The 25,303-nt window shown below is 38.6% G+C and overlaps 3 protein-coding genes across 25 annotated transcripts in view; 1 reads left to right on the top strand and 2 right to left on the bottom strand.

Moving 5' to 3' along the window:
• Positions 1–20,074, top strand: part of LOC100863322 (putative Golgi apparatus membrane protein-like protein CG5021) — a 35,557-nt gene extending 15,483 nt beyond the window's left edge. The window contains exons 1-7 of one of the 11 annotated variants that reach the window (XM_012483492.3): positions 16,965–17,305; positions 17,875–18,135; positions 18,197–18,309; positions 18,711–18,787; positions 18,894–19,128; positions 19,513–19,767; positions 19,849–20,074. In XM_012483492.3, coding sequence (XP_012338946.1) covers positions 18,295–18,309; positions 18,711–18,787; positions 18,894–19,128; positions 19,513–19,767; positions 19,849–19,914 — 648 coding nt within the window. In that variant the 5' untranslated portion in view covers positions 16,965–17,305; positions 17,875–18,135; positions 18,197–18,294 and the 3' untranslated portion in view covers positions 19,915–20,074. Of the gene's footprint in view, positions 1–16,964; positions 17,306–17,874; positions 18,514–18,710; positions 18,803–18,893; positions 19,129–19,512; positions 19,768–19,848 lie in introns of those variants that run through there. The other 10 variants (XM_086909122.1, XM_086909119.1, XM_012483493.3 and 7 more) reach the window with 10 other exon arrangements.
• On the bottom strand, positions 2,495–18,017 carry Zip48C (Zinc/iron regulated transporter-related protein 48C). Of its 2 annotated transcripts, none has more exons than XM_086909110.1 (6): positions 17,446–18,017; positions 16,291–16,540; positions 14,616–14,767; positions 14,427–14,512; positions 5,417–5,674; positions 2,495–3,750 (listed from the first exon to the last, which is right to left on the bottom strand). In XM_086909110.1, the coding sequence occupies exons 1-6, from the start codon at positions 17,551–17,553 to the stop codon at positions 3,672–3,674; spliced, it is 933 nt and encodes a 310-aa protein (XP_086765236.1). In that variant the 5' UTR covers positions 17,554–18,017; the 3' UTR covers positions 2,495–3,671. The 2 variants fall into 2 exon arrangements, with proteins under 2 accessions (XP_086765236.1, XP_086765235.1); XM_086909109.1 differs by having other exon boundaries at positions 16,159–16,540; positions 17,446–17,944.
• Positions 20,075–20,157: 83 nt separating the features above from the next.
• Lar (tyrosine-protein phosphatase Lar) overlaps positions 20,158–25,303 on the bottom strand; it is a 204,905-nt gene continuing 199,759 nt past the window's right edge. For all 12 annotated transcript variants that reach the window (XM_086909097.1, XM_086909103.1, XM_086909096.1 and 9 more), the window contains one exon: positions 20,158–25,244. In XM_086909097.1, coding sequence (XP_086765223.1) covers positions 25,176–25,244 — 69 coding nt within the window. In that variant the 3' untranslated portion in view covers positions 20,158–25,175. The remainder of the gene's footprint in view (positions 25,245–25,303) is intronic.

Raw genomic sequence — 25,303 nt, 5'->3', positions numbered from 1 at the left:
AACGAACGAACGAACGAACGAGATGATCGGACGTAGCTCCAAGTGTAGAGAAGGAAATTGAACGAAATACCGGAAGAAAGAGGATAGATAGATAGATAGATAGATAGAGAGAGAGAGAGAGAGAGATGGTAAAAAAGAAGAAAGCGGCGAGTCCCGGAATATGCAATGTGGCAATTGTTACGTAATAACGAGTACACACGAGACAGAGATGGGGATGTAGCGGGGAGGGGACGCGATAGACGCAAACGAGAATGAAAAGGGCAACGTCCAAGGGGGATGGGGTGGAGAGGTATATCGGCAGGAACGAACGAGCACGCATACATCGTGGTCGAGCGAGATCTACGAGATGGTAGCCTCGGAAAGTAGAATGGGAACGATACCGTTGCGGTAGCACACAGGCCACGCGGCGCGAACGAGTCGCGAAAGCCGTTAAACGGGAGATCGATGTCTCTCTCTCTCTCTCTCTCTCTCTCTTTCCGTCTTTCCGCCTGTTTGCGATCACCGTGTATCAACACTGTCGTTGCGAACGGATTAATTGGACGCGATTTCGTTGGCGGCGCGTCATCGTGGTTGCGCGTGGTCGCGTCGCATCGCGTCGCATCGCGTCACATCGCACGTGCGCCGCATCGGAGACGCTTGGGGCAAAGTGCATCGTAAGACTGCTGACGGGTGCAGCACCGGTGCTTCGGCTTTCCGATGCAACGCATTACCCCTTATCCCCTCGCGTCCCGTTTCGCCGCCCCTCCCTCTTTCGCTCGACCGACCGTGCGCACAACGACGAATAACGCACCATGTGACCATCCCTTCGACTTTGCCAAACCGATTACCGCACCACTCTCGGAGACCACCGACGTTTTCCTCCTCTCCTCGTCTCTCTCTCTCTCTCTTTCCCCCCTCTTATTCCTCTTTTTTCGCCACGACTCGCATCTACCGCTACTTACTTTGCTCGCTCGCTTCCTTGCTCGCTTACTTGCTTACTTACGTGTCCATCCCTTCCTCTCCTTTTCTCTCTTCTTTCACCTTACATTCTCTCTCTCACATACATATATATATATATATATACCGCATATTTCTCTAGCAACGTTCGTCCTCTCTTTGTTCCGAGGCGTCTCGTCTCTCCCCCTTCTTTTATCCACGTTAGACATTGCCATCCACCAGCCTTTGTCGTCGCCTCTCCGTCCCTCCGATGAGCCCCTGTCACTCTCTCTCTCTCGCTCTCTCTCTCTCTCTCTCTCGCTCTCGCAGGCTGGATTCTGTCGAGCACTGCGCCATTTCTATACGGCACAGCGCGGCGCGACGCGACGCGACGCGACGCGGCCGTATCATTCGTTCTCTCGCTCCGATTCGCCGCTCCCGTGATACTACTCTTTCTTGAATACCGATGCGTCTCTCTCTCGGTTCCTCCATCCATCCCCACCAGCTAGCTACGACTGCCGACTCGTTGCACCGGGAAACTGAGCGGTGCACCGGTCCTTGTCGCTCGGCTCCATTCATGCCTCGATTCTCTTTGGGTTATGCAACTTGGGTGAGACGGGAGGCGCGAGACGAGGATTGCGTCCACCGTGCCGATACTGCACGCTCGTTTCACCGAATCTTACCTCACCGCCAACAGCTTGGCTAACTCGCCGGACTAACCTTCTTCTTCCTCTCCATCCTCGGCGTCGTGCATCGAGTGTTGCTCTTCCTCTATATCGAACGAACGAACACGCTTGATGGTTACGACAATCGCGCAACGATCCAATTTCTCCCCCTCCCCCCGTCCCTCCTATTTGTCGATTCAAAATTTTAGTTTCTCGCTCGTAAATTCTACGATTTCTACGAGTCAAATAAAAGTTTTCTCGTATCGTCGGGGCGAGAGATAAAAGTCTTGTTAAAATTTTCCCCTCTCATATCTTTTTCCCTCCTTGATTCGAATTATTATTGTTTTATTATTGCTCTTGATACAAAACAAACAAAACTTTGTTCGAAAACTTGTAAGTAAGAGTAATAACGAGAAATCCTCCTTAACATTGAATAATGATTCGCGGATATTCGGTTTTACGATCGAAGATCCGTATCTATCGTCGATATCTATCTATCGATCGTCCGAGTAACACGCTCCCTGTCTCGAGAACCTTCCCACTTTTTAAATTCGGTCTACGGTCTATATTAATATCGATACTAGCTATATAAGTAAATAGTAGTCGGTTTCCAAAGCGTCGCTTCGCTCGCGATGGTATACGACCACCGATATTTGTTGTATTTTAAACGCGTTGCTTTGATACAAAGGAAACGACGATCGATTCCTTTCTCCTTCTCTCTTAGTCCACGTCTCGATTCGAGATCGAAACTTTGACTTACTCAAGGATTACTTCGTTTCTGATATAGGAACACCTTACAATTTACTATCTATCGTATCTACATATATATACGTTCCTTTTTTTTCTTTTTTTCTTCTATTTATCTTCGAACGAGTTGCGCTTCTCTTCACATGTACAAATAACGTACGAATCCCTTATGAATCTACGTATGAATTTATTATGTACGAAAAAATAGTATTTTTATTTTACAAGAAAGTGTTGAGCGCCGTGCGTGAAACGAAACATGATCGATGAGTATTCCGTTACCTGGTGCGGTGCTACGGTAGATCGATAAAACTAAATAGTTGGTAACATCGAGAAGAGCTCTTCGTTACGATTACTCGTTTTGGGTAAAAGAGAAATATTATACAAAGATGGCAAGATGGCAGTTACAAACTTATGTAGTTACATCTAATTGCATTAAGGTGTATATATAGCGACGCGTCGATCGTGCGTTTTACTCGTTCCAGTTTTCAAGTCGATCGACAAGAATCGACAAACCGATCGGACAGGATAATTACGATATTTATGATATAATTGCGTGCGTGCGTCTATTATCTTAACGTGTATCAAACGATTGTCGTGCGAAACACACATTTTCAAACATTTATTCGCGAGAAGAAGATCGAATCCTCTTCCTCCGTTCAGAAAGAAAGAAACAAAATGAAGCTATAGTGGAATTTTGCGTAACGAAATTACAGCCGAATCATCGTTAACCGTTATTATGAATTTTTGCCCCAAATTCAAAATTCCACGTCTGTTCGATCCTTGACGAATCGCCAATATTCCGAATATTTTCGTGTCATCGCGCGCCTCGTGAATCGCGACGATACCTCGTATTTACCGATGTAGAACGAGAAGATAAGGAAGCGAAGGAAGAAAAGGGAGGGGCGGGGGATAGGAATAGAAACGATGATTGCACGATCGCATCAAATTCGACTCGAGAACGTTGTAAAGCTGTAATCGTCGTGGATCGTCGCCTGATTCATCTATATATATATATTGATAATTGACTCTCGAATCGGATCAACAAAGACTAGATATCGTTGGAAGACACAGTTCGATAATTTTGACGATAATTGGGACACGCTAGCGATTCAACTAGAACATCTCGCTCGGCAAAAGCTCAGGGTTGTTAACCTCAGCTTCGCCCGCGTTACCGCTACGTTTCGAAAGAGCGGCGATAAAAGACAAATTGTTAGGAATTGCTCAAGTTGATACTTGAAAAATGATAACAATACGCATCGACTTATGAACGAAGAAAATTGCGATATTTTGGCATTCATTTTGCCCGAAAATGCCAAATCTTTCAATTTCGCACGACCAATCGTTTTATCCTAATCCGACGTCTAGGGACATCATTACCAAAAAGCCAACGATGGCGGCCCAGCTGGCGAGTTTACCGTTTCCACTGTAATCAGAAAGAAAGAAAAATATGTTGTCTCAAAGATTGAAAAAAAAAAAAAAAAAAGAAACTGATGACAAAAGACGAACACGCTCTCCTTCGTGGGATTGGATCCGTTGGAAGGACGTAGAACGATCGGAGGAGGCGGAGTGGAGTGCATCGACGATGGACCGACCAGCTCGACGGATATAAGACGGATAAATATCCGAGGTGCGAAGAGGGGGAATATCGGAAAAACGGAGCGGAATCTTCGTATCGGAAGATGGGTATAGGTGTAATTGGGGAAACGAGGAGATGGTGGAGAAGGAATACGCGCCAGGATGGCGAGAAATAAAAAAGGTTATCGCGATATAAGTAGGGATTAAGTACACACAAAGCACACACGCTCGTACCTGGTATTACACGTCACGGCTTGTTGATTTCGTAAATTATACACGGCCATCAATTTTAACGGCCGGTGAAATGCGCCGTTGTGTTTCGGTGGGCGTTCTACCACATCAATCATATCCGCGCGATGAATACCTCCTTTCGGCCAAGGAAATTTGTATTTTTATCAGCCATTATAGCTTGCCCTCGCAACGATATGCGATCGAGATCTCCCCACGAAATATCTATCCATCGCGAAAAGATCGCGCGCGTCCCTCGAACTTTGAATACGAAACGAAATTGAACGAAAAATTGCCAGGCTTTCGATTCCTTTTTTCACCGATCGAATCGAGGGGAACGATCGTTCGATCGGAGAAAAATCAATTGTCGAAATTATTTTTGAATTGTTTTCACGAGGAACGGGAGGAATTGAATTGAATTCGATCGGTACTAGCAGAGACCTGTTCTTTCCTTTCTTTTTCGGATGCCGCGCGCATGCGCCGCTACGAAAACTAATCGATTCTCGGATCTCGCGAACTTTCTCTCGTCCTTATCCTTTTGCGCTTCTTTCCTTCTCGATATCGCACGATCTTGCAATTGGAAGAGCACGCGCGCACGAGCATGCGCCGAGAAACTCTACTCCGTCCTGTTAGACCGGAAAGCAAAGGGAGCATTGTGATTTCCCTCTCTTTTCTCCCCTCGACTCTACTACTCTACTCTTTTCGAAATGATCACACGCGATGCGCACGAGTGAGAGAGAGAGAGAGTGTTTGTCGAATCCTGTTGGAGGTCTAGGAGCACAACCGTTTACAAGAGGGACAAGAGGGAGATCGTGTCACTTTTGTGTTTCCCGAGGGAGCCAAGTTAACTTCACCGTCTCAGGAATAAATGCGAGCGAACGCGTTTATACACGTCGAGTCGGGTATCCGGGCAGGGCGGTTAGATCACACGCGAAATACAAAAGAAGCCAATTATAATGACAATGCGTCTTCGACTAGGCAGCCGAGCCTGGGAAAGAAATTCGCCACGTCCGTTTTGCCGACGCCTCGCTGCTAACTACGCTACTGCCGTCACGCGCCATTGTACCGTAATCGTTCTCGAACATGCGCCGTACATGCGTCTCTCTATCTTCTCTACACCGTCCGCGATGCGCCGTTCCTTTTGCCTCAAACGGTAAGTATATCGGAGTCGGAGAAAGATGGAGGAATGCGAGGGAGGGAGAAAGAGAGATTTTTTTTTTTTTTTTTTTCACGTATTCTTATTTCTAATTGCTGTAAAAATGTACACGTGGAGAAATACGACTGACCTTTGATGCGCTTCCGGAACAATATCGTCGATCACGACATAGATCATTGCACCGGCTGCGAAGGCGAGCGCATAAGGTAGCACGGGTTCAGCGAACGTCACTCCGGCTGCGCCAAGGACGCCGGCCAGAGGTTCCACCATCCCCGACAGTTGCCCGTACCAGAAACTCTTCAACGTGCTGATTCCAGCCGCTTGCAGGGGCAAAGACACCGCCAATCCCTCGGGGAAATTTTGAATACCGATTCCGATTGCGAGGTTTCTGTAAAAAGAGAAAAAAAAGAGAAGGAAACAAAGTGGTTGAGCGGTATGCTAAGTTGCGCGAAAGAACACGAAGTTCGTACTTGGCTCTATCGGCGGACACGTGGCATGAAAAATAAACACGCCCGCTTCAACGAGAGCCGCGTATATCTCGATTGCACGTTAAAAAGAACAAAAGTAAGGAAGACGAGGTGATTTTCTGCGAGCTAACTCGCATCGCGGATGAGATGGATACACGTGAGTACACGCGACGCGTCATACTTTTTCCTGTTATAGGAATTCGAGAGTTGTTTTCAACTCTTCCCTGTTATTATCGTTTCGAAAAACTTTAATACCGATACTAAATACTAAATCCCGAGTTTTACGTTAATATTCATATTATACGTATATAAATTAATTTTTCCACGTGTCGTCAGAAATTGATATAGCAGTGAGATCGATGATCGATACGATATTGGTCATCGATTCCATCCACAAGGACTCGCCACTCTCTTTGTTATATTTTGATAAATGCTAAATTTTTTATAAAAAATAATCTCGTAAAAATTAAGATTAACGAATGGAAAAGTTTCAAAGAATCTTAGTTAACATCAGTCCTTGGAAATGACATCGAATTCTTGGAATTTCAAGAATTCTTGGGAATAACATCAAATTCTTCGAATTTTCGGGACTTTCGTTCTTTGTTTACAACAAACAAAGATTTGTATATTTACATTTTTCAATGTTTATTCACGAAATTTCTCAAAAATTTTGATCCCTCGTCTCAGAATTTTCGTTTGTTTGCAAACATTAGTTTGTTTGTTTACATTTTTTGTTGTTTGTTTCGAGAAAATTCCTGGAAATGACCTTCAAATTCTTGGAATTCCCAAAATTCTTGGATTTTCGAAAATTTCTAGATTTTCCGAGTCTGGTTTTGAAATTCTTTTTTATTTACATTTTTTGTTTTGTTTTGTTTCGAGAAAATTCTTGGAAATGACGTCATTGAAATTTCAAAGAAGAATATAATTTAAAAAGAAGTTTTATAAACTTACCTTTCGTAGCATCTATAAACATTTTCTTTTCAGTTTTTTTTTTTTTTTTTTTTTTTACATTTACATCTTTTAAATCGGTATTCTTAATTTCAGAGATACTTACAATTTATGTATTTATGCTCTTTTTGCGATACTTTAGGCTGTTTGCTTTTAGAAAAGATAAATTTGTAACTTTCTAATTATAAGAGATATCTTGACTTGTTTTCGATAATATTAAAAAATGTTTCGGATAAAATTTGAAGTTTTTACGAGATTATATTCCGACGTGATTCGTTTTTCGTCATTCGAAAAGAAGCTTTTGCGAAGCTTAACTTTTATTTCTCAAATGGAATCATACAATGCATTTTTAATGCATAAATCGACGTATCTTTCAGCATTTTCTATACAAAAATATTAAATTATACAAGTAGTAAATAATTTTTGGCTATAAACGATGATTTAATAATTTCTTTTTTCTTTTATAAAGAATTTATAAAAAAAAATTCGTTATTATTATTTATGCATTAAAAAAATTATTTGCAATAATTGATTTTTATATCGTCTTAAGAAAAAATAATTTCATTCTCGTGCAACTTTCCTTTCGATCCTATTCTTTCATCTTTTATTCGAAATTTTCCGCTGTGTAAAAAAATAATAGGACAATAATATAGGAATGCATAAAAAGTAGCAAAAGAGATAACAAATATTTTTTTTTTCTTTTTTTAAATATTCCAAAACACGGGACACGAAGTTTCCCGTAAAACGTCACGTCTGCCCTGTACCTCGTCGATCTCATCCGATCATGGTAACTTTTTCAAACTGGTCGTCGACTTCGACATTCTTTACATTTTTCCATTTGCTTGCCGACTCTCGAGGTACTCGGACTCGCTTCGCAGATGATCCGTTCTAGACCGTCCTCCTTTTCTTATAAGCTAATCGCGCTCCTCCGCTCTTCTTCTTCTTAACCACCCGTCAATTCCGTTTCACTTCGCTCCGCTCCTTTTATACTCCTTATAATCTTTCAATATTTACGACGCCAAAAAATGGAGAATTCTCGTAATCTAATGGTAGCTTTGCCTCGATTAAACGAAGCAAACGGATTATCGGGTTAAGGTGCGAATGAATGAACGTCATCGATGAATGAACAGAGATGGAATGTAATCGACCGACTCGATGTAAAAGAACGAAAGCCAAGTTTCGCGAAACTCGGTTCGGTTCTCGCACAAAAAAAAAAAAAAGAAAAAAGAGGAGAAAAAAAAGAAACGAATAGAAATTTAATCTATAAGACGGTAGAGAAGAGAGAGAGAGAGAGAGAGAGAGAGAAAGAGAGAGGAAGAGGAGAGATAATATAGGAACGAATGTTATATGTAGGAGGGAAAAATTTCGGTGGAGAGAAAGAAGGAAGAAAGACGCGATCCGAAACGCGATGGATAGAAGGAAGGTTAGAATTTGCAAGGAACAATAGATCGGAGATGGATCGATAGAGAGAGGTGGACGAGGTGGGTGAACAGGTGAATGAATGACGCGCGATGCACGATCGCCGCGCTCTCTCGTACAGGCCAGGCACATGGTATGGTATGCGATGCCGCGGCGTGTAGCACGTTATTTCATGGGATGGCATCGTCGTCGCGTTCCTACAGCATCGATGTATATAAGTACATAAGTGGTTGTACAGTTAATCCGTCGGGTCCGGCTGTTCGCCAGTTACACCAGGGGAGGTCACCCGAGTTCCAAGAATGATCCTCGTCCCCTTCCACCGTGCTAGCTTCACCTTCTTATTTTTCTCCCTTCCTCTTCCTATCCCATTCTATCCTTCTCCTTCGATTCATTCGTTTCTTCGCTCCCTCTTCTCTTTCTTTTCTCTCGCTTCTTCTACATATCTCTCCTCCTTTCTAACTTTCTTTCCCGATTTCTGGACCGATACATCCGATTCCCCCTATACATTGCTATCGAGCTGACTCAACCAAGCAAACTTAAATGTCCCGTCAATCCCCCCTGATTCGTCGTCGGACGACGCTATCCAAGAGGTTTGCTTCTAGAAGAAAAAAGGAAAGATATCGGGCAGATATCGTTTCTTTTAGATTAGAAAATACTTATCGCGTTAATAAGTATTTGCGGAAACTTTGTTTTCGTATGATTCGAGTAAAACGAGGAGAAAGAAAGAGAGAGCGAGCGAGCGAGCGAGAGAGAGAGAGAGAGAGAGAGAGAGAAGGGGGCCGAGTCAAGGTCCATTCATAAATTTTTTTCCGCTATTACACGTATAGCAGAGATCGCGCCGCTATGGTTCGCCTTTCAAATTAGAAACGAAGGCATCCATCGCCTGGGGAATTGCGCGCGAAGGCGTCGCGCTGTCTCGCCCCGAGAATCGCCGATTTCTCCGTACGAAACATCTTGGCGAAACATTTTACCAATCCGACGTTCTCCATCCTCGAGATCAATCTTCGTCGGGATATTCGCAGGATTCACAGAGGAGAGTATAACTCTGGATGGACAAGCGTTCGACGAGCCGCTAAATTTAGCAATCTATTAGCTAATGACTGGCCGATTAATAAGGAAGAGAGAGAGAGAGAGAGAGAGAGATTAAGCCGCGTATCGATGGATATCATCGAATATAGCGGTACACGGTTTCAGCGTATACCAAAATGGCGTCCAAGTAGATTCGTTGAATGCCCCGCGGTCGCCATTTTGCATTCCATAAGCAACCCGAGTGTCTTTAGGTGGCAACGCTTATCCACCGACTTTAAACCTTGGCGAATCATATATATTTTTTTCGACGTTCGAGTTTCGACGTTCCATTTCCGAAACGAACAAACCCAAATAATTTGAGAAAATGCGTTTCAAATTTTTGATCGATTAACGATCGACGAATTCCCGATCGAAAATAGCGAAAATAACAAGGATAGTAAAAACATTTCTCTTCTCGAGACAAGACAGTTCGAAAGAAAGAAGGAGAGGAAGAAAAAGAAAAAGAAAAGAGGAGGGGAGCAAAGGAACGATCCCGAAGGAAAGGACGTCGAATCCCTGTCGAAGGAATCGATCGAGCGATTGGTGAACTTACGAATTAGCGAGATAGAGCAAGTAGGTATATATAGAGGAAAGACTAGGAAAGAGAGAGAGAGAGAGAGAGAGAGAGTGCGCGCGCGCGCGTTTAAGCGCGCGGTTGGTCGGTACACCGTAAGACGCGCGGGCTCGAAGGAGAAGCGTACACGTATAAACGCGTTTGTAGGAGAAAAGCAAGGAGCGAGGAAGAGGAAAAAGGGGAGGGAGAGGGGGGGGGGAAGGGGGGAGGGAGAGAGAGAGAGAGAGAGGGAGAGGAGGGGGAGGAGAGAAAAAGAGAGAGGAAGGAGGAACGGGAGAGGGAGTAAGGAATGCATGGGAACGAGGCGCAAGCGGGCCGACCGCGATTTGCCCGTCCCGCATTCCACCAACGCCAAGGCGAGTTCTCCCGACTCTTCTCGGCTCTTCGAGTTCCGAGGCCACCGGCCACGGCTTAACACCATAAAATCATAAGACCAAGATCACAACCCCGCTTTTCTCTGCTACCTCCGGCATCGTTTCGCGCCTCTTAACGCCTCAAACGCCGATTGCCGATTATCGGCCAACCTGTCGGCGACCCCCATTCCCTCTCCCCCCTTCCTTCCATCTTTTCCACCCGAAAACTCTGTCCGTCCTATCTGTGTGAATTGGATTCGCGAATGGGGAATTGGAGATTGGTTCGTCGTCGAAATGGGGAAGAAGGATGGGGTGCGGGTCGGTCGGTGGGCAGGTGTCTATCCACCAACGAACGAAGGTAGGAACGGTAGGAAGGAAGAAATAGGCTGTGCGCAGCTATATAAGTATGTAGTTGGTCGCGGACGCAAGCGTATAAGCATCGGGACGGTAGTTCGATCCGCAAGAAGAGGACGGCTAGTCGGTGCGGACGATCGTCCCGAGGCCATCGTCGAGGGACATAACGGGGATCCGGCTGTTCGTCTGTTCCGAGTAAGGTACGCGATGCGCATGCGTAATGCCGCTGCATTCCAAGCATTGCAAAGTCGTTGCTTCGTGCACGCCAGTGCATCGCCCGATGCCAGAGAAAGAGAAACGAATTAACCGAGAGACACCGAGCAAGATCGAGAGATGCGGTATAGTAGTGGTCTTGATCGCTCGAGAAGGGAAGAAAGAGGAGGAGGAAGTGGCTATGACAAACGTGCCCTCCGATCGCCACCCATCTCTTTCTTCCATCGCTCGAATCGTCCGCGACTAGCTATCTCCGCTACGAGACCGAGCGCTAGGTATCTTTAGGAAACGTTGCGGCGTTACGTGTTTCGGATAGGCGAAAAGAGAAGAGACAGAGAGAGAGAGAGAGAGAGAGAGAGAGAGAGAGAGAGACCTACTCGAACGCGAAATACTAGCCGAGAAAAGCTATCGACGTGTTTGTTAGCTGTTGGAGGAGAATGTCTCGCATGAGTCGAGTTCTCGGAATCTTTCGGCCGTGAATGGTTGCACTCGGATCCATCTCGTAGAACGAAAATCGTTGGAGGACGACGAGAGGAGAGAAACGTATTCGCGTATCGATCGAATTCCACTACCGGATAACGGGAGAGAAAAAAGAAAAAAAGAAAACGGAAATATTCTCGTCGCGAAGAAGCTTCGTTCCGAGGGAGTCTTCCACGTGCGCTCTTCTTGACGCTTCGTTCACCGAAAAACTGAACGGGAAGCGCTATATCGTAACCGACTTCCGTTGCTATTATAGCACACGTCACAATTAACTTCCCGCGTGCATGATAAGGGAGCAGGGAGTGCAAAGTACAACGATTAAGGGAACTCCGTTTAAAGGTTACGTATATCGTTGGATACGAGATGTAAATGTACGACGAGGATTTCTCTTATTTATTTGGCAGACAAGAACGAAAAGAGCTATCGCGTTTGCAGTTGCGATGTACTATGTGGCAGGGGAGGGGAGAAAGGACGAAATGGCAGAGAGAGAAAAGAGCGGGCAAAAAGTAAAAGAAAAAAAGAGAAAAATAAAGATGCGAACGAGGACAGAGAAGGGCCGTAGCGCGGTGAGCACTTGTCGGTTGGTCGGTCGGTATATAATAAGACAGACACACGCAGGAGGATATAGGATATCTGAAATAAGGTGGTTTCGTCGGCAGCTTTGTCTGGCGCCGTGTTTAACATAGCAACACCTCATCTACGCGCCACGCCAATCCACCGCTCCGTAGTTCCTCCCTTTTTTTTACGCGTGCTACAATTTCTCTCGCTTTCACTCGAGCTTTTCCTTCTCTCTCTCTCTCTCTCTCTCTCTCATCTTTCTTCTACGATCGAAAAAAAGGGGGGGGGGGAGGGCAAATTCATGGATTATTCGTTTTGTTCGAGAAACGAATTCCGACGAATGTTCGTCGAACCGAGTTCAATGAACTTTTTCCTTGTCGTTCGCAAGTTTAAGATACTTGTGCAACAGATCGCGAGAAAACAACGGTTGTGACGTTCCAGGTTGTGTGACGAATTTCAAAAGCAAAAAGATAAGAACGAGAGGAGATTCCGGGAAAAATTCGCATACCTTCGAGGGTGACTCAGTACCGGATCTCCTTGAACGTTTTACGAGTGCAAATATCGTTGCTCCTATATCGGCTGCCCGCCTTTCCATCGTCCTTTTCTCTTTTTCTCGCTCTATTTGTCCTGTCTGCTTACTCTCAACTATTCCTGACGTGAACGGCCGTCCGCTACCGATCAACCAACCTTTCATTCATGATTCTTTCGCCGCCTCTGGAATGGAACTAACTACTCTTTTTCCATCTTCAAAAGAATCAATTATCTTTTCCTTGAAAAGGACGCGGCGCAACCGATTCATCGATCGATAACGCAAATCAATCCGTTGCGCAATAAAACCCGAATTTCCATCGTAAATCCTTTCAATTTTTTTTTTCTTTTTTTTTTCTTTTTCTTTCCTTTGGCTGCCGCTTATTATGCCGAGCATGCACCCAATAATTTTAGCCTCTTAACTCCTCGAAAATAAACTTTCGAAATCGCGTCGCATTCTTCGATCCATTCTCGACGTTCGTTTCTCGTATCGCTATTCGATCGCTATATTCGATCAATACGATTATCATTGCTTTACGTTCGGCCATTTTTCTCGAAGAAAGATCGAACAAGATCGAAGAAGAAACTCCCTCAACGCGATAATAATGTACCCACGAACTAGTGCGTGGCGATATGCGTGCCTCCGATATATTGGCCGGGGTCATCTTTCGAGGACCGAGACGATGACGACGACGACGACGACGACGACGACGACGACGACGACGCCGCCGACAACGATCACGGCAACGACAACGAGGATTCATTCATAATCGGGAAACTTGCGCGATACCGCGTTTACGTCGTTCCGTTTATCACACGCAATCTTTCCTTTCTCTTCTTCTCTTCGAGAAGTGGAGAAAATGGCTTACCGGCAACGATATTTTACGGGATTCAACGTTCTTTCGAATTTTCACCCGATGGACCTTGCTTTTCCCAAAGCCATCGTGTATCGTATCGCGTATATACGTTCGAGAACAAAGAGAATTCGCTCCGTATTTCTCAACTATCGCGTGACGGAGGGAAAAAAACGTTGATATAGGCCGTTCATTCGAAAAAGACTCTAAATATCCATTGTATCTTATGTAAAAAAAAAAAAAAAAGAAAAAGAGAGAAAAGAAAGAGGAACGAACGATAGGAAGGAAGGATGGAGATACGAAAGTTGGCGATATCGTCGAAATTTTCTATAAATAAAGTCTACGTTATTCGGATAATTCTTCGATAAAAATGAAATCAATGTCATCGCTATTCGATCTCGTTGTAAGTACTACACGTGATAGCAGGCGATGTTCCAAAGTCAAAGGCGTAAGGCAGTAAGGAGAGCGAGTTCGGGAGAAGTCGAAGAGGAGGGAAGAAGCGGGGAAAGGAGTATGGAATGGAATGCGCGGCGCCTAGGGCTCGTTGAATTCCAGGGCCACACGTGCCCTTCCCCCCCGCGCAACAGGCACCCACCGCTGCCAATAAACTTTGCCTGCGGCTGGCACTCGCGACCGACCACCATAGAACTCATTCATGGGGACCTCCTAGCACGCGCTCGTAACTTGTGTATGATTCTTCGTCAATGGTGCTACCGTCTATCGGCAACTCGCCCAACTTCTTTCTAAATTGCAGCCATCTAGGAGCGACACGAATCGTTCTCATGTGGCTCGATATTTAACGCTCTACACTAGCGTCGCTTATTCTACGAACAACGCCTCTTGTTTTTATCGATGTCGGTATCCAAAAAATTATTTTGAAACGAGCGTGAAAGAAAAGTGAAACGCGATACGAGAATATTTTTCTTATCGAGCATAGAGCCGTAATTCTGAAACGTGTTTTTAAATAAATATACATATATCCATTTCTAATGAATCGAAACGATATGTACGTAACTCTTTGGACGATTCGATTTGATCTTCTATAATGAATCTAATAGGCCCGATTGATCTAAGTGAACAATTTTAGATGCACGTTGCATCTAATTGAAATATAGCTACGTAACTTATATACATACATATATATATATATATATATAAAACTATTTTCCACTGTTAAAAAAGTTTTTTTTTATCGGATTAAAAAAAAAACATATTCACTCGACGATGTTTGAAATCTTAATGCGTTATTTATGTGGAATAATATTTAAATTAGAATCTGTTCGCGAATATTTTCTAGAAGACGGTAGAAGCGTGCGTTGCTTACCTTGCATTTTCAAAAGTTGCTGATGCACTGTTACCTACTGCTGCGAATCCTACTCCAACTGCAAGACCTTCTGGAATATTGTGTACCTAATAATATATTGCAAACATTTTTATTATTAGCTTCCTCTATATTTTATTATATTTTATTATAATTTTGTTATATCTTAAAATACTCGATTAACTTACATACCGTAATAGCAACAACCAATAACAAAACTCTTTTCCATTGATTGTTTCTACATTCGTTGTTGGGATCATCGTAAATTGTGCCTATTTCTCCTTGCTCGGTTGGCCTATTTATATTCGCAATTTGACGTCTTCGGGTATTTTGCTCATAGAAACCTGAAAAGTGCGACAACGATAATGTTATAAACTAATATTGTGGCTTGATCTTTTGAAAGATATTTAAACATTACACCAGCAATGTGTATATAAGCATATTCTACTCTTTCCTTTTTCTTATTATTATGACTTTGGATTAAGGCATGATAAAATTTATTATATTTTAATACCCGGTATTCTCTATTAAAGTTTTTGTACTTCTTGTCTATTTTACATTTTAGATCCGCAGGCAGGATTAATAAGATCAGTTTTATAAATTGTGGAATATTTTTTAAACACGATCGTGAAAAATTTATCCATGTTGCTGTGATTATTTCGTAAGAAAAAAATACCTTTTATTTTTAAAAGTGTTAATAATATGTTAATAAGCTATAGTAGTAGCCAACTATCTAAGACTGCTAGCTTAGCTGATAATGCAACTGTTATGTAAATTAAACTTTTTGTAGATTCCGCAATACATTTTTGAAATGTACGATTTGTCATCGGATAATCGAGTTAACTTTGTGTCAAACCTTGATTTATTAAAGTGAGATCGGCTTTTGATTAAGATATGAACAACAATAATAATTAAAAAAAATAAAAACAAAAAAAGTAAAAAAATAAAAAAAAAAAAAAAAAAGAAGAAGAAAAAGAAGAAGAAGAAGAAGAAAAAGAAGAAACTATTGTCCTTAAGTAATTGTCTATTATTATATAAAAACACGTGATATCAGAAAGTGCTATAAGCATTTGAAACATATTACGTAAAAAGCAAATTTATCTTAATATTACGATATAAAATATTTAAGCGTATAGTATGAATTTCATATACAAAAAAAAAAAAAAAAAAATACAACGAACGTGCATTGATTTGTTTTTTTAATTATCAAGCAATCTTAAGTAGATAGCTGCTACTATATGTTTCAACAATTAAACGTTTTACCGATCGTGTTTTTGTAAATTCCACTTATTGTTTTGAAATGTTTTCATGCATACACTACTTTCCTTTCCATACTTTTAACGCAAAAAGCATTAAAACTTGACAAACATTCCAGTAAATGGCCAACTACACTATGAAACAATACATTGGACAATACGTGCACAATGGAATATACACGAAAAATTAGTATCGTTTAGAAATAAGCAGCAGCTAACAGAAATAAGAAACGTCAGATATTTTATTCTCGTAGAAATAATAGAAAAATATAATGTGATAAAATATCTGCTTATTTCTGTACAAATCGATTGCTTATTGTACGAGAAAGCAAAGAGGGGCGAGTGTACATTGAATCTTTTATATATATTTTTATACATAAACATAATATACACGTGTATCGTGAACTGATCCCATTTTCCAAGCCTACAGAGAGAATTGGATGTTGGATGAATTGGATGACAAGAAAAAAATATGATACCATCGATGGTTGTCGATTCAATTTGAGTATACATTTTTCCATCAGATATCTGTACGTCGTTATACGGATCATAATCGTCTAAATCCTCGTCACTCTTTAGTTTTGCAAGGATCTTGCGTCTTTGTTTCGTACCGACTGACTGCATAGCTAAAAGCACATTGGGGGACTGAATGCCAAGGGAAGATATCAACGCGTCCGTCCCATAAACGAAAGCCGCGCCTATGAGAAATCCAACTCCGATTGGTACGAACGCGTATTCGCCTTCTGCACCGTAAATTTTGCTCTTTGTCGCCATTTCGATAGCAGGTGCCAGTAGCGACCAGTAACTTGCCGCTATCATTACGCCGCCCGCAAATCCCAGGCTGATGTCCAACAATTTACGCTGCAATAAAATGCGTTTTATATTTTAGAATCATCCTTCTATTTCTTATTCTAAAATTAATTTTTTAAAGTTTTAAACACATTTCTTTGTATGAATGATCAATGATATATTTATTCCATTTTATTAAAAATGATTATAATTTCTTTCCTAATTTTTTTAATTTTTTTCTTCATTCATATTATTTCATTTCCTCTTTTCTTATTTTTTTTCTTTTATTATGTATAAAATATTATCTACTATATATCCAATAATTTTATATTTTATAATTGTTTTATAATTGTAAATTTTACATTATATTACATTATATGTTCAGTTAGGATAAATTTAATCTTATCAGATAAAGTTTAAACAGAGTAAATAGATGTTAGTAATTTCTTCAAAAAAAAAAAAAAAAAAAAAAGAAAGAAAGAAAAGAAAAAAGAAAAAAAAAAGAAAAATTTATAGATAACATTGAAATTACGTAATACGTTTTCATTCCGATTCGCAAACAGAAGAGTTAATTAACTTCGTGCTAACTGGTTGTAAAAATTTACATTACAAATGTACAGATTAAAAAACATCATAAATTTAATAATCATCAAGATTGAGATATTATTATAATATATTTTATACGATATAGCAGTAGTAAAATTTGGAACATTTTATAACGAAACATAATATCTGAAATATTATAAAAATTTTAGGAACACTTCCAAATTGACAAACGGAATTCAAAATATTTTCAAAACGGAGCAATTCCCGCGAAGTACGATAAAGCCGGATAAGGTTAGTATATAAGATAGGTTAGGATCGAATGTATATGATTTTATTTGATAAAATGATAAATATTTAAAGAAGTGTACACGAATTGAAAATATTATTTGATTCGAAAAAAAAAAGGAAAGAGGCAAAGAAATAAAACTTACTTGCTTTCCTCGAATCACGATGACAAGTGCGGCACCCGCTGCAGTGAGAGCCCATGTAAATAACGTTCCTAGGAGCGCCTGTACAATCGGCGAATAATCCTTTAACATTGTACCAATCGTCAAATTCACGACACCTTAGATTACACCGCACATTCTCTACGACGTGAACCACGAGAAAGTGTTTCGTGGGACATGAAATTCGTTGATATGCATTCAGTCCCCCGCACTTATCTCCACTAGCACCACCACCATCACCGTCACCACCACTACTACCACTGTAGTCGCCACTGATATTACCTTCATTACAGTTACTATTACTACTAAATATCGGCGCTGCTATTGCCACTTTACTATTACCAACACATATTCGCGTGAATTTGTTGTACGACGACTTCGTTCCTGCACTTGTCAATTATGATTTCCGAGCAGGATACGCAGAACGTTGACATGAAACCGGACGAGCATACGTAGATGACCATACCGTGAACACACGTTTATCACTCTTCGCCCTTGCGTACAAATAGGGTTGCTTGTACATACGTGTGACGCTAAACACTTTCTCAATTGGCCAATAGAATTTGCCATTTTCAATGCACCAATCCGGCAACGATCTACAGGGACGCACTCGATATTCAAACAACATTGAACCTGTATCAATTTTGACAGGCATTCGATGTCTCGTTTATCGAAGTACGTTTAGAAATTTTAATCGTTTGTGATTGATCAAAAACATATTTAACTTTTCTTTTAGGATTTTTAATTCAAAACGCCTCGATACATATTTCGCGCTTTATCTTATGCCAATCAAGGCGTTAGTATCGCTGGAAGCTTTTAGTAAAATACGCTAACATGGCGTCTGCGTCGGTAAGTGTACGGAATCCATTTCAACCCATTCGATTTTCATATATATTGACGTCAGGTGTTTTTTCTTTTTATTACACTTTTTACCACATCAATTTACTTTAAAGCATCATAGGAAAGAATCATTTTTAGCGCGTAAAAATCAACGCCATTTTATTGCCGTATCGGAAGAATTATTGACATTTGTTCGTGACTATCTGTTCATAGGTATATTAGTTAAATTTAATATAAATACGTTATTTGTGATTATAGTTTTATAATATACAAAGTGCTGTTTAATTTCTTTTATATATAAAAGTTTTTTAGAAAGAAAAAGAAAATTTTTATTCTTTGATTAATTATAATTATTTTCATCGCATTATACCTTTGTTGGTTGTTTACGAATTTTATATTATTTTTTATAGGTTCCTTTGCTAATGGACGATGATACAATTGCTTTTGGCGAAGAAGATGAAACGAGTCAAAATAGTAATAAGCTCAAGTACGTTTATGTTATGTAAATATATGAATTTTTATATACATACATATATATATACATACATATAAACAGCTACACATTTAAAATTGATAAAACTAAATTTTTGTAGGCATCCATATGTCACCATATTTCATTTAGCCTTCAGAATATCAGCGATAATAGCATATATGTTATGTGGATGGTTTTCAAATAGTTTTATAACTAGTTTTGTTGTTGTTGTATTACTTTTATCAATGGATTTCTGGACTGTAAAAAATATTACTGGAAGACTAATGGTTGGACTTAGATGGTGGAATTACGTGGATGATAATGGAAAGAGCCATTGGGTATTTGAATCTAAAAAGGTTTGTTTTTAATTTTTATATCGTATAAGGATAAAAATATATATCCAGTTATATCCAATTTTATTTTATTATTGATTATACTCTCTATTTGATTAAACTTATAAACCGATTGATTTACATTTATTATATGTATTCATTCTTTTATATTTTGGTATTCTTTTATATTTTGGTAGACATTGCTTTTTCTTGAATGAATAGTTCAAGGATTACTAGATTTCACATTATATAGCCTTGACATATTCTGGTTAAAAAGAAATGAAACGTTATAATTATGCAGGAATTTAAAGTTTTAGCATTCTTAGTAAATGGCAAGAAAAAAAATATATAAAAAATTATAATTGTTTACTATAAAATACAAGGTCTATTATGTACCCTGTGTTTCAGGGTGTTCAACAGAATCGCATTAATACCACGGAAGCTCGTATCTTTTGGTTAGCTTTAATCCTTTGCCCCCTTTTATGGTCAGTATTTTTTGTGGTGGCATTATTTAGTTTAAGATTTAAGTGGCTTCTACTCGTTTGCATCGCGATTGTTTTAAATGGTGCAAATTTATACGGATACGTGAAATGCAAAATGGGAAATGATAAAAATATTTCTGCAGCAACTAGTGATTTTTTGAGGAAACAAGTCATACAAAATGTTAGTAAATAAATAAATATTCGTTGCAATTATCGATATCATATCACGAATCGATTCATAATCATTATTTATATTTTTCAGGTTGCATCCATGATGACTAGAAGTCCTCCCACGGGTAATTCAAACGAACCGACCAATGTGATATAAAATTAGAAAATTTCAACAATGATATCATATAAAAACGATATCGTGATGAATGATCATTAAAAAAAAATATCAATTTGTATATAATAACGTCGTATATAATAATTTGTCTTGTATATCTTGATCGGATAACATAAAATTAAGTTAAGTATGAAAAACAAAATGCTGTTTTCTTGTTTCTTGTTTTTTTTGTCACATAAGAAATATATATATATAAAATAAAGGAAAAGCAGTTGAATGGGAACATTACGTTAATTATTAGTTTATTGATGCCACAGGGCAATACATAATGTACATCTTATTTCTCCTTGTCAACAGACTTTCTATTACACAATATTTAATTTGTATAGGTGTTAATCAGTAACATTGCATTTATTATATTCACTTCAGCCTGTTGTATTCTTTCTGGCAAGAAAGTATCACAAAATAATTTCCCATTCTTTCAACGATATTTAATATTTGACTTATTCTTTGTTTCTTTAATTCATATTTCCCTCGGAATTAACGACTGTAATCGTTACGACTACAATCTTATCCGAATGTATGAACTCGAGATGATCTTACGCACAGTGTAACAAACTCGTCTCGGTATTGCACGGAGCGATAATGGCCGATTGTATTTTGTTTGTATTATAGGAAAGATTGCTCCGAAAATACGAGTGCTTGCATGCTTTTTAAGAAGAAGAATACAACAAACCACATATTGCTATACACTCTGGGATATAAAAAATTATAAACACTAACAATAGACACGCAACTAACGTACAACATACACAAAACTTTTGGAATGATACAAAAGAACGTAAATAACGTTACGATCGTTATCTTATAAATATATGAATATCGTGGACTTTTTTGAATTGGTAAATTCATCGAATACAATTTAATGCTACTAACTTATAACTAGTAATATGTTTATACAATCATTTAACTTTTCGTTTCCCGTAACATATTGTATTTTAGTCTGGAACTTTGAACGCGAAGTTGTCGACCGACTTGGCGAAACTGCATTTTGTGCAGAATTATATTTCTTCTCTCTTTTTTTTTTTTTTTTTTTTTAATTTTTTCCATACATGTATTTCTGTGTGTATGCAATTAAAGATATAATCGAAGAATAACAAACTCCATCAATGATATTAAAATTATTAGTATCAAAGCTATCAAAGTTTATCTCGCTTATTCCACGAATAGATTATTTGAACTAAAATTGTTTTCTCCTTTTTTTTTACCCCTTTTAACTTTGTACAAATAATTGTTTCTTACAGTTATTTTGTTATTGTTGCCGTTCAAGGAAATATGCCTATTTCTTTTTTTTTCTCTCTTTTTTCTTTTCCGTACTTTTAATTTCTCAGACTTTTCAATGATGAATTTCGTACCACGTACTAAGTAACAAGTTGATTTCATCAATAAGTTTCTATGTTAATCGTAGTTTTTAACAATGGCAAATTTTTATATTCGAGAGAGAAGTTATTATTCGAAGAATTGCTTAATCACTGTTGATTTGATTTACTGAATAACAGTCGTTTCGTGTCTCTTCATTGTCAACGTAGCAACAACGAATTCATATTCCGAGTAGAAACACGATATCGCGAATTACATAAGATTAAAACGAGAAGGAAGGAGGAGGGGGAGCGGAGAGGGGTGTGGGGTGGGGTGGGAGGGGGGAGAATATGAAAAAAGAGGACGAAGAAATGTAATGTACACGTAGTAAATGTAGTCTAATATAAAAAAATAATTATAAAAATAAAATTATTTCGAGTAATGTAATTTTTTTTTTATGCTCGCACCAAAGGCCAATAATGTGTAATAATCGAATATCGGGGAACGAATTTGATAATATTATATTTTGCGAAGTGGAAAAAAAAAAAAAAAAAAAAAGTTAGAAAAGAAAATGTAACGATATGGATGCGTGTATAAGTTGAACGCAAGCATACGCAAGAACGGAACACTCGGTGAAATCTCGAAATTTCAACGGACAATGAGAGAGATACTAAGATTAAATATAGTATTATATAATCTTTCGAAAAGATCGACCGAGGTGGTTTAAGTACTTTTAAAAGTACCGAAAAATACACGTACACGATAATATATTAAGAGACGCAATGGCCTTCAGTCTTACAATAAAGTCAAATAAAACGAGATGAGATACGATTAAACGTCTTCAATGTAAACGTTGTATAAAAAAAAAAAAAAAAGAGACAATCAAGCAGGTAAAGTTGCGCGAAAAAGAAATTATAACAATGATAATAAAAAAACAGTATCAAAAGGTGCGTTAAAAAAAATTGAAAAGTATAACAACGATGAGGAAAAAAGAAAAGTTGATCTTGACAGTCTAGAAAATATCCACAGCTTTTTTTTTTTTTTTAAATGCGTACTCTCTTCAATCATGATATTTATAATATATATCTATGTATATATTATTTATCATTTTACTTATGTATGTATATTTATATTTATATTCATATTTATAGTTATATTTATATTTATATTTATATAATGTTATTAATGACAAACGGTGCATTTATGTACACTTAGTCACAATTCCTGACCCTCGAGAACCACTTTTAACACAAAATATGATATATTGTTGAATGCTCGATTGAATGAAATTTTCAAATTGAAAATAATCCAAAGAATTGAACGATGTAAATGCAAATGTATGATGATTCCTTTTCTTTCCTCGTTCTTTTTTTCTTTCTCTCGTTTGTTTTTTTTTGTTTCGCTCGTTAAATTCTAATACGAACGATAATACAACAAGGTGCAGAAAATTATCGTATCATTATATAGAGAAACAGATAGATTGAAGCCAAAAAAATGCCAAAAACGAAAAGAGATCTCATTCGTTCCTATGAGTATATATTCGTTATTCGGTATTCGTGCAAACACACACACATGTATTCTATATTTTTATAAATAGAATTTTTTTGCTCTACCATTATCGAACAGCGCTAGAACGATTCTACGCTGCACGATATCATGAGAATTTCGAAATATAGAAAGTATATAAACAAACACATTGTTTATTGTCCTCATAGACTATTCACTTGTAAATCTTTGAATCGCAAATAGTATATATAGTATTATATCTCGAAAATTCGTATCGTTGTGAAAAAGGATTACGAAGCATAGGATCGATCACGATCGATGCACAATTAACAACTGTTTTTGGCATTGATTTGGCGCGTTACCCGTGCCGGGGATCATGATCCAATGTATATACATGTACGTATGTATACGAAGTTTCGTTGACTTTACTTAGGTTTTTTCCTTTTTTTTTTTTATAACAACGCAAAATATGATTTTATATGATACAGATCAGAAACGAGTATAATTATATCAGGAGTGTAGCGAGTATATCGTATTATCGGTTTCGATCGATTCGAACCGAGTTGAGAAACAGTTCAAACACGTTTTTGGAAAAATGCGTTTAAGCGTTTAGATAGTTTAACAGGCGGAAAAATTGTAAAAAAAAAAAAAAAAAAAAAAAAAAAATAGGCGAATTATATAGAAGCCTAAAATGGAGATTTGTACACAAGGGTTGTATCGAGGGTTCGATGGAATGGATATACGCAAATCCGACATACAGTGCTTCTAATTAATTAAATTAGTTCGCGTAGAAACCTGCACAATATCTTTGTGCATTTTAATTGAATATAGGCACCGTTTCCTTTCATTTCCTTTCATACTTCCTTCATTCGATACATTACTCGCATTATTTCCCTTCCCCCCTCCCCCCCCCTTTTTTTTTCTTCCTCTAATGGCATCGCTTACAAACTAATCTTAGAACAATCGCCTTAATAATTAATATACTTAAAATTATAATAGGTAATGAGAAGATCCCTATCGTGCGTAATGGATTCAGCATGAATAATAATTGTCGATTTGGCAGTATGGTAATTTTCTCGTAGCTCAGCGGAAATTTACGTCTCTGTGAGAAATTTTCTTATCGTTCCTTATTATTTACCAATATATTTTCCCTATTTCTTCCAAATTTCTCGATATGTTTTGTGTCGCCATCCATAAGTACTTTTGGAACGTGCCACGCATGCTCTCTTCTCAGCTTTTTTTTTTCTTTATTTTTTTTCTTTTTTTTTTTTTTTTTTTTTTTCCGTTCGTTATTAACTCTCGCCTTCGCAGTTCCTTAGAGTATATAATCCCTTTTTAAAAGTTTCATTCCCAGTGTGTAATATGGAAGCACTGTTCTCTTCTCCGAAACGAACAAGAAATTGTTTCAACTGTTTTCTACGTAGAACGAAATATCGGTGAACGGTGATCGGGAGTAAAACACGCGATCGTAAAATAATAATGCTCGTCGGTTCGTTTCTCGCTTATTATTCTTATCGTTATTTTAGTCTCATTGCAAAAGCAAATGTCGACGTGTGTTTTCGAGAAAGTTCTCGCGGGAGATGTGTGTATAATCGGAAATTATCTCTTCGAGTTTGGATATGTTTGAACGAACATCATCGAATCACTTTCAATCACGAGCTGTTTTCCGAGCGCATATTTCGTCTCCGATTTTTCTTCGATTTCGCATCGATTCGAGAATATTTAATCTCTAATGCGTGTTTAACCACGGTGTATATAAATAATAAGTACTTACACGAGTGATGTAAGTTACTATTCGCGAGCGTGTGTATTATTTCATTTTTTTCGAACCATAAAATCGGTGTTAAAATAATAATTTGTCAATTGCGAGGATTATTTCTACAAATATGATTGTTTTCGTACAAATATTTGATTCCATACCGTTTATATAATCGATTCCAAACGATTTTTCTTCTTCTTCTTCTTCTTCTTCTCGATCTTCTTCTCTCTTTCTTTTCTTTTCTTTTTTTTTTTTTTTTTCGTTTCTCCTATTTGGGAAATTTTTGAATGGAAATCGGTTAATTTAACGCGCGTAACCGCGCCGATAAAAGCGAAACTCGTTTCCGCGTATCTCGAGACTTGTCGCGACACCATTGACTATAAGATATTTGGTTACTACTTGGTTGTACAGTTGCTCGACAGATTAATAATTTATCGCCTTTCTACTGTATTTGTCATTGGAAGGTACTACGTATAGTACGTTTTGCCGTACGTGGAAACACGTGGTACAGGCTTTATATCATACTTACAAACTTACATACTTTTTCTCAAGTTAGTCAATTAATCGGTAAAATTAATTAAACGCGGCGCACTTTTGCCCGTTCCCCGTCCCTCTCGTTCCTTTGTCGATCTCGTCTGTCCCTCGTCGTCGATTCCCTTTCCTCGCGAGTATCGGGTTGTCAGTTGGCGTAATGATCGAAAGAACCCAAATACTCCAAACTGGCGCGATAACAGAATTGATATTGATCCTGCGAAAATAATATAATATAAAATAATATATATATATATATACGTACGATCGTTTTTT

Source organism: Apis florea, unplaced genomic scaffold (assembly GCF_048593485.1).
Source record: "Apis florea isolate Af1SG1 unplaced genomic scaffold, ASM4859348v1 contig_3081_pilon, whole genome shotgun sequence".
Taxonomy (NCBI): Eukaryota; Metazoa; Arthropoda; class Insecta; order Hymenoptera; family Apidae; genus Apis; species Apis florea.
This window is presented reverse-complemented; position numbering and strand designations above follow the sequence as displayed.

Excerpts from the sequence above, each read along its gene's own strand:
- Zip48C (XM_086909109.1), bottom strand. The coding sequence starts at position 17,553 with ATGTTAAAGGATTATTCGCCGATTGTACAGGCGCTCCTAGGAACGTTA. Across the intron at positions 14,768-16,158 it reads TGAATCGACAACCATCGATG|GTTTCTATGAGCAAAATACC; the intron begins GTATCATATTTT and ends CGCACTTTTCAG. Across the intron at positions 14,513-14,615 it reads TATTGGTTGTTGCTATTACG|GTACACAATATTCCAGAAGG; the intron begins GTATGTAAGTTA and ends ATATATTATTAG.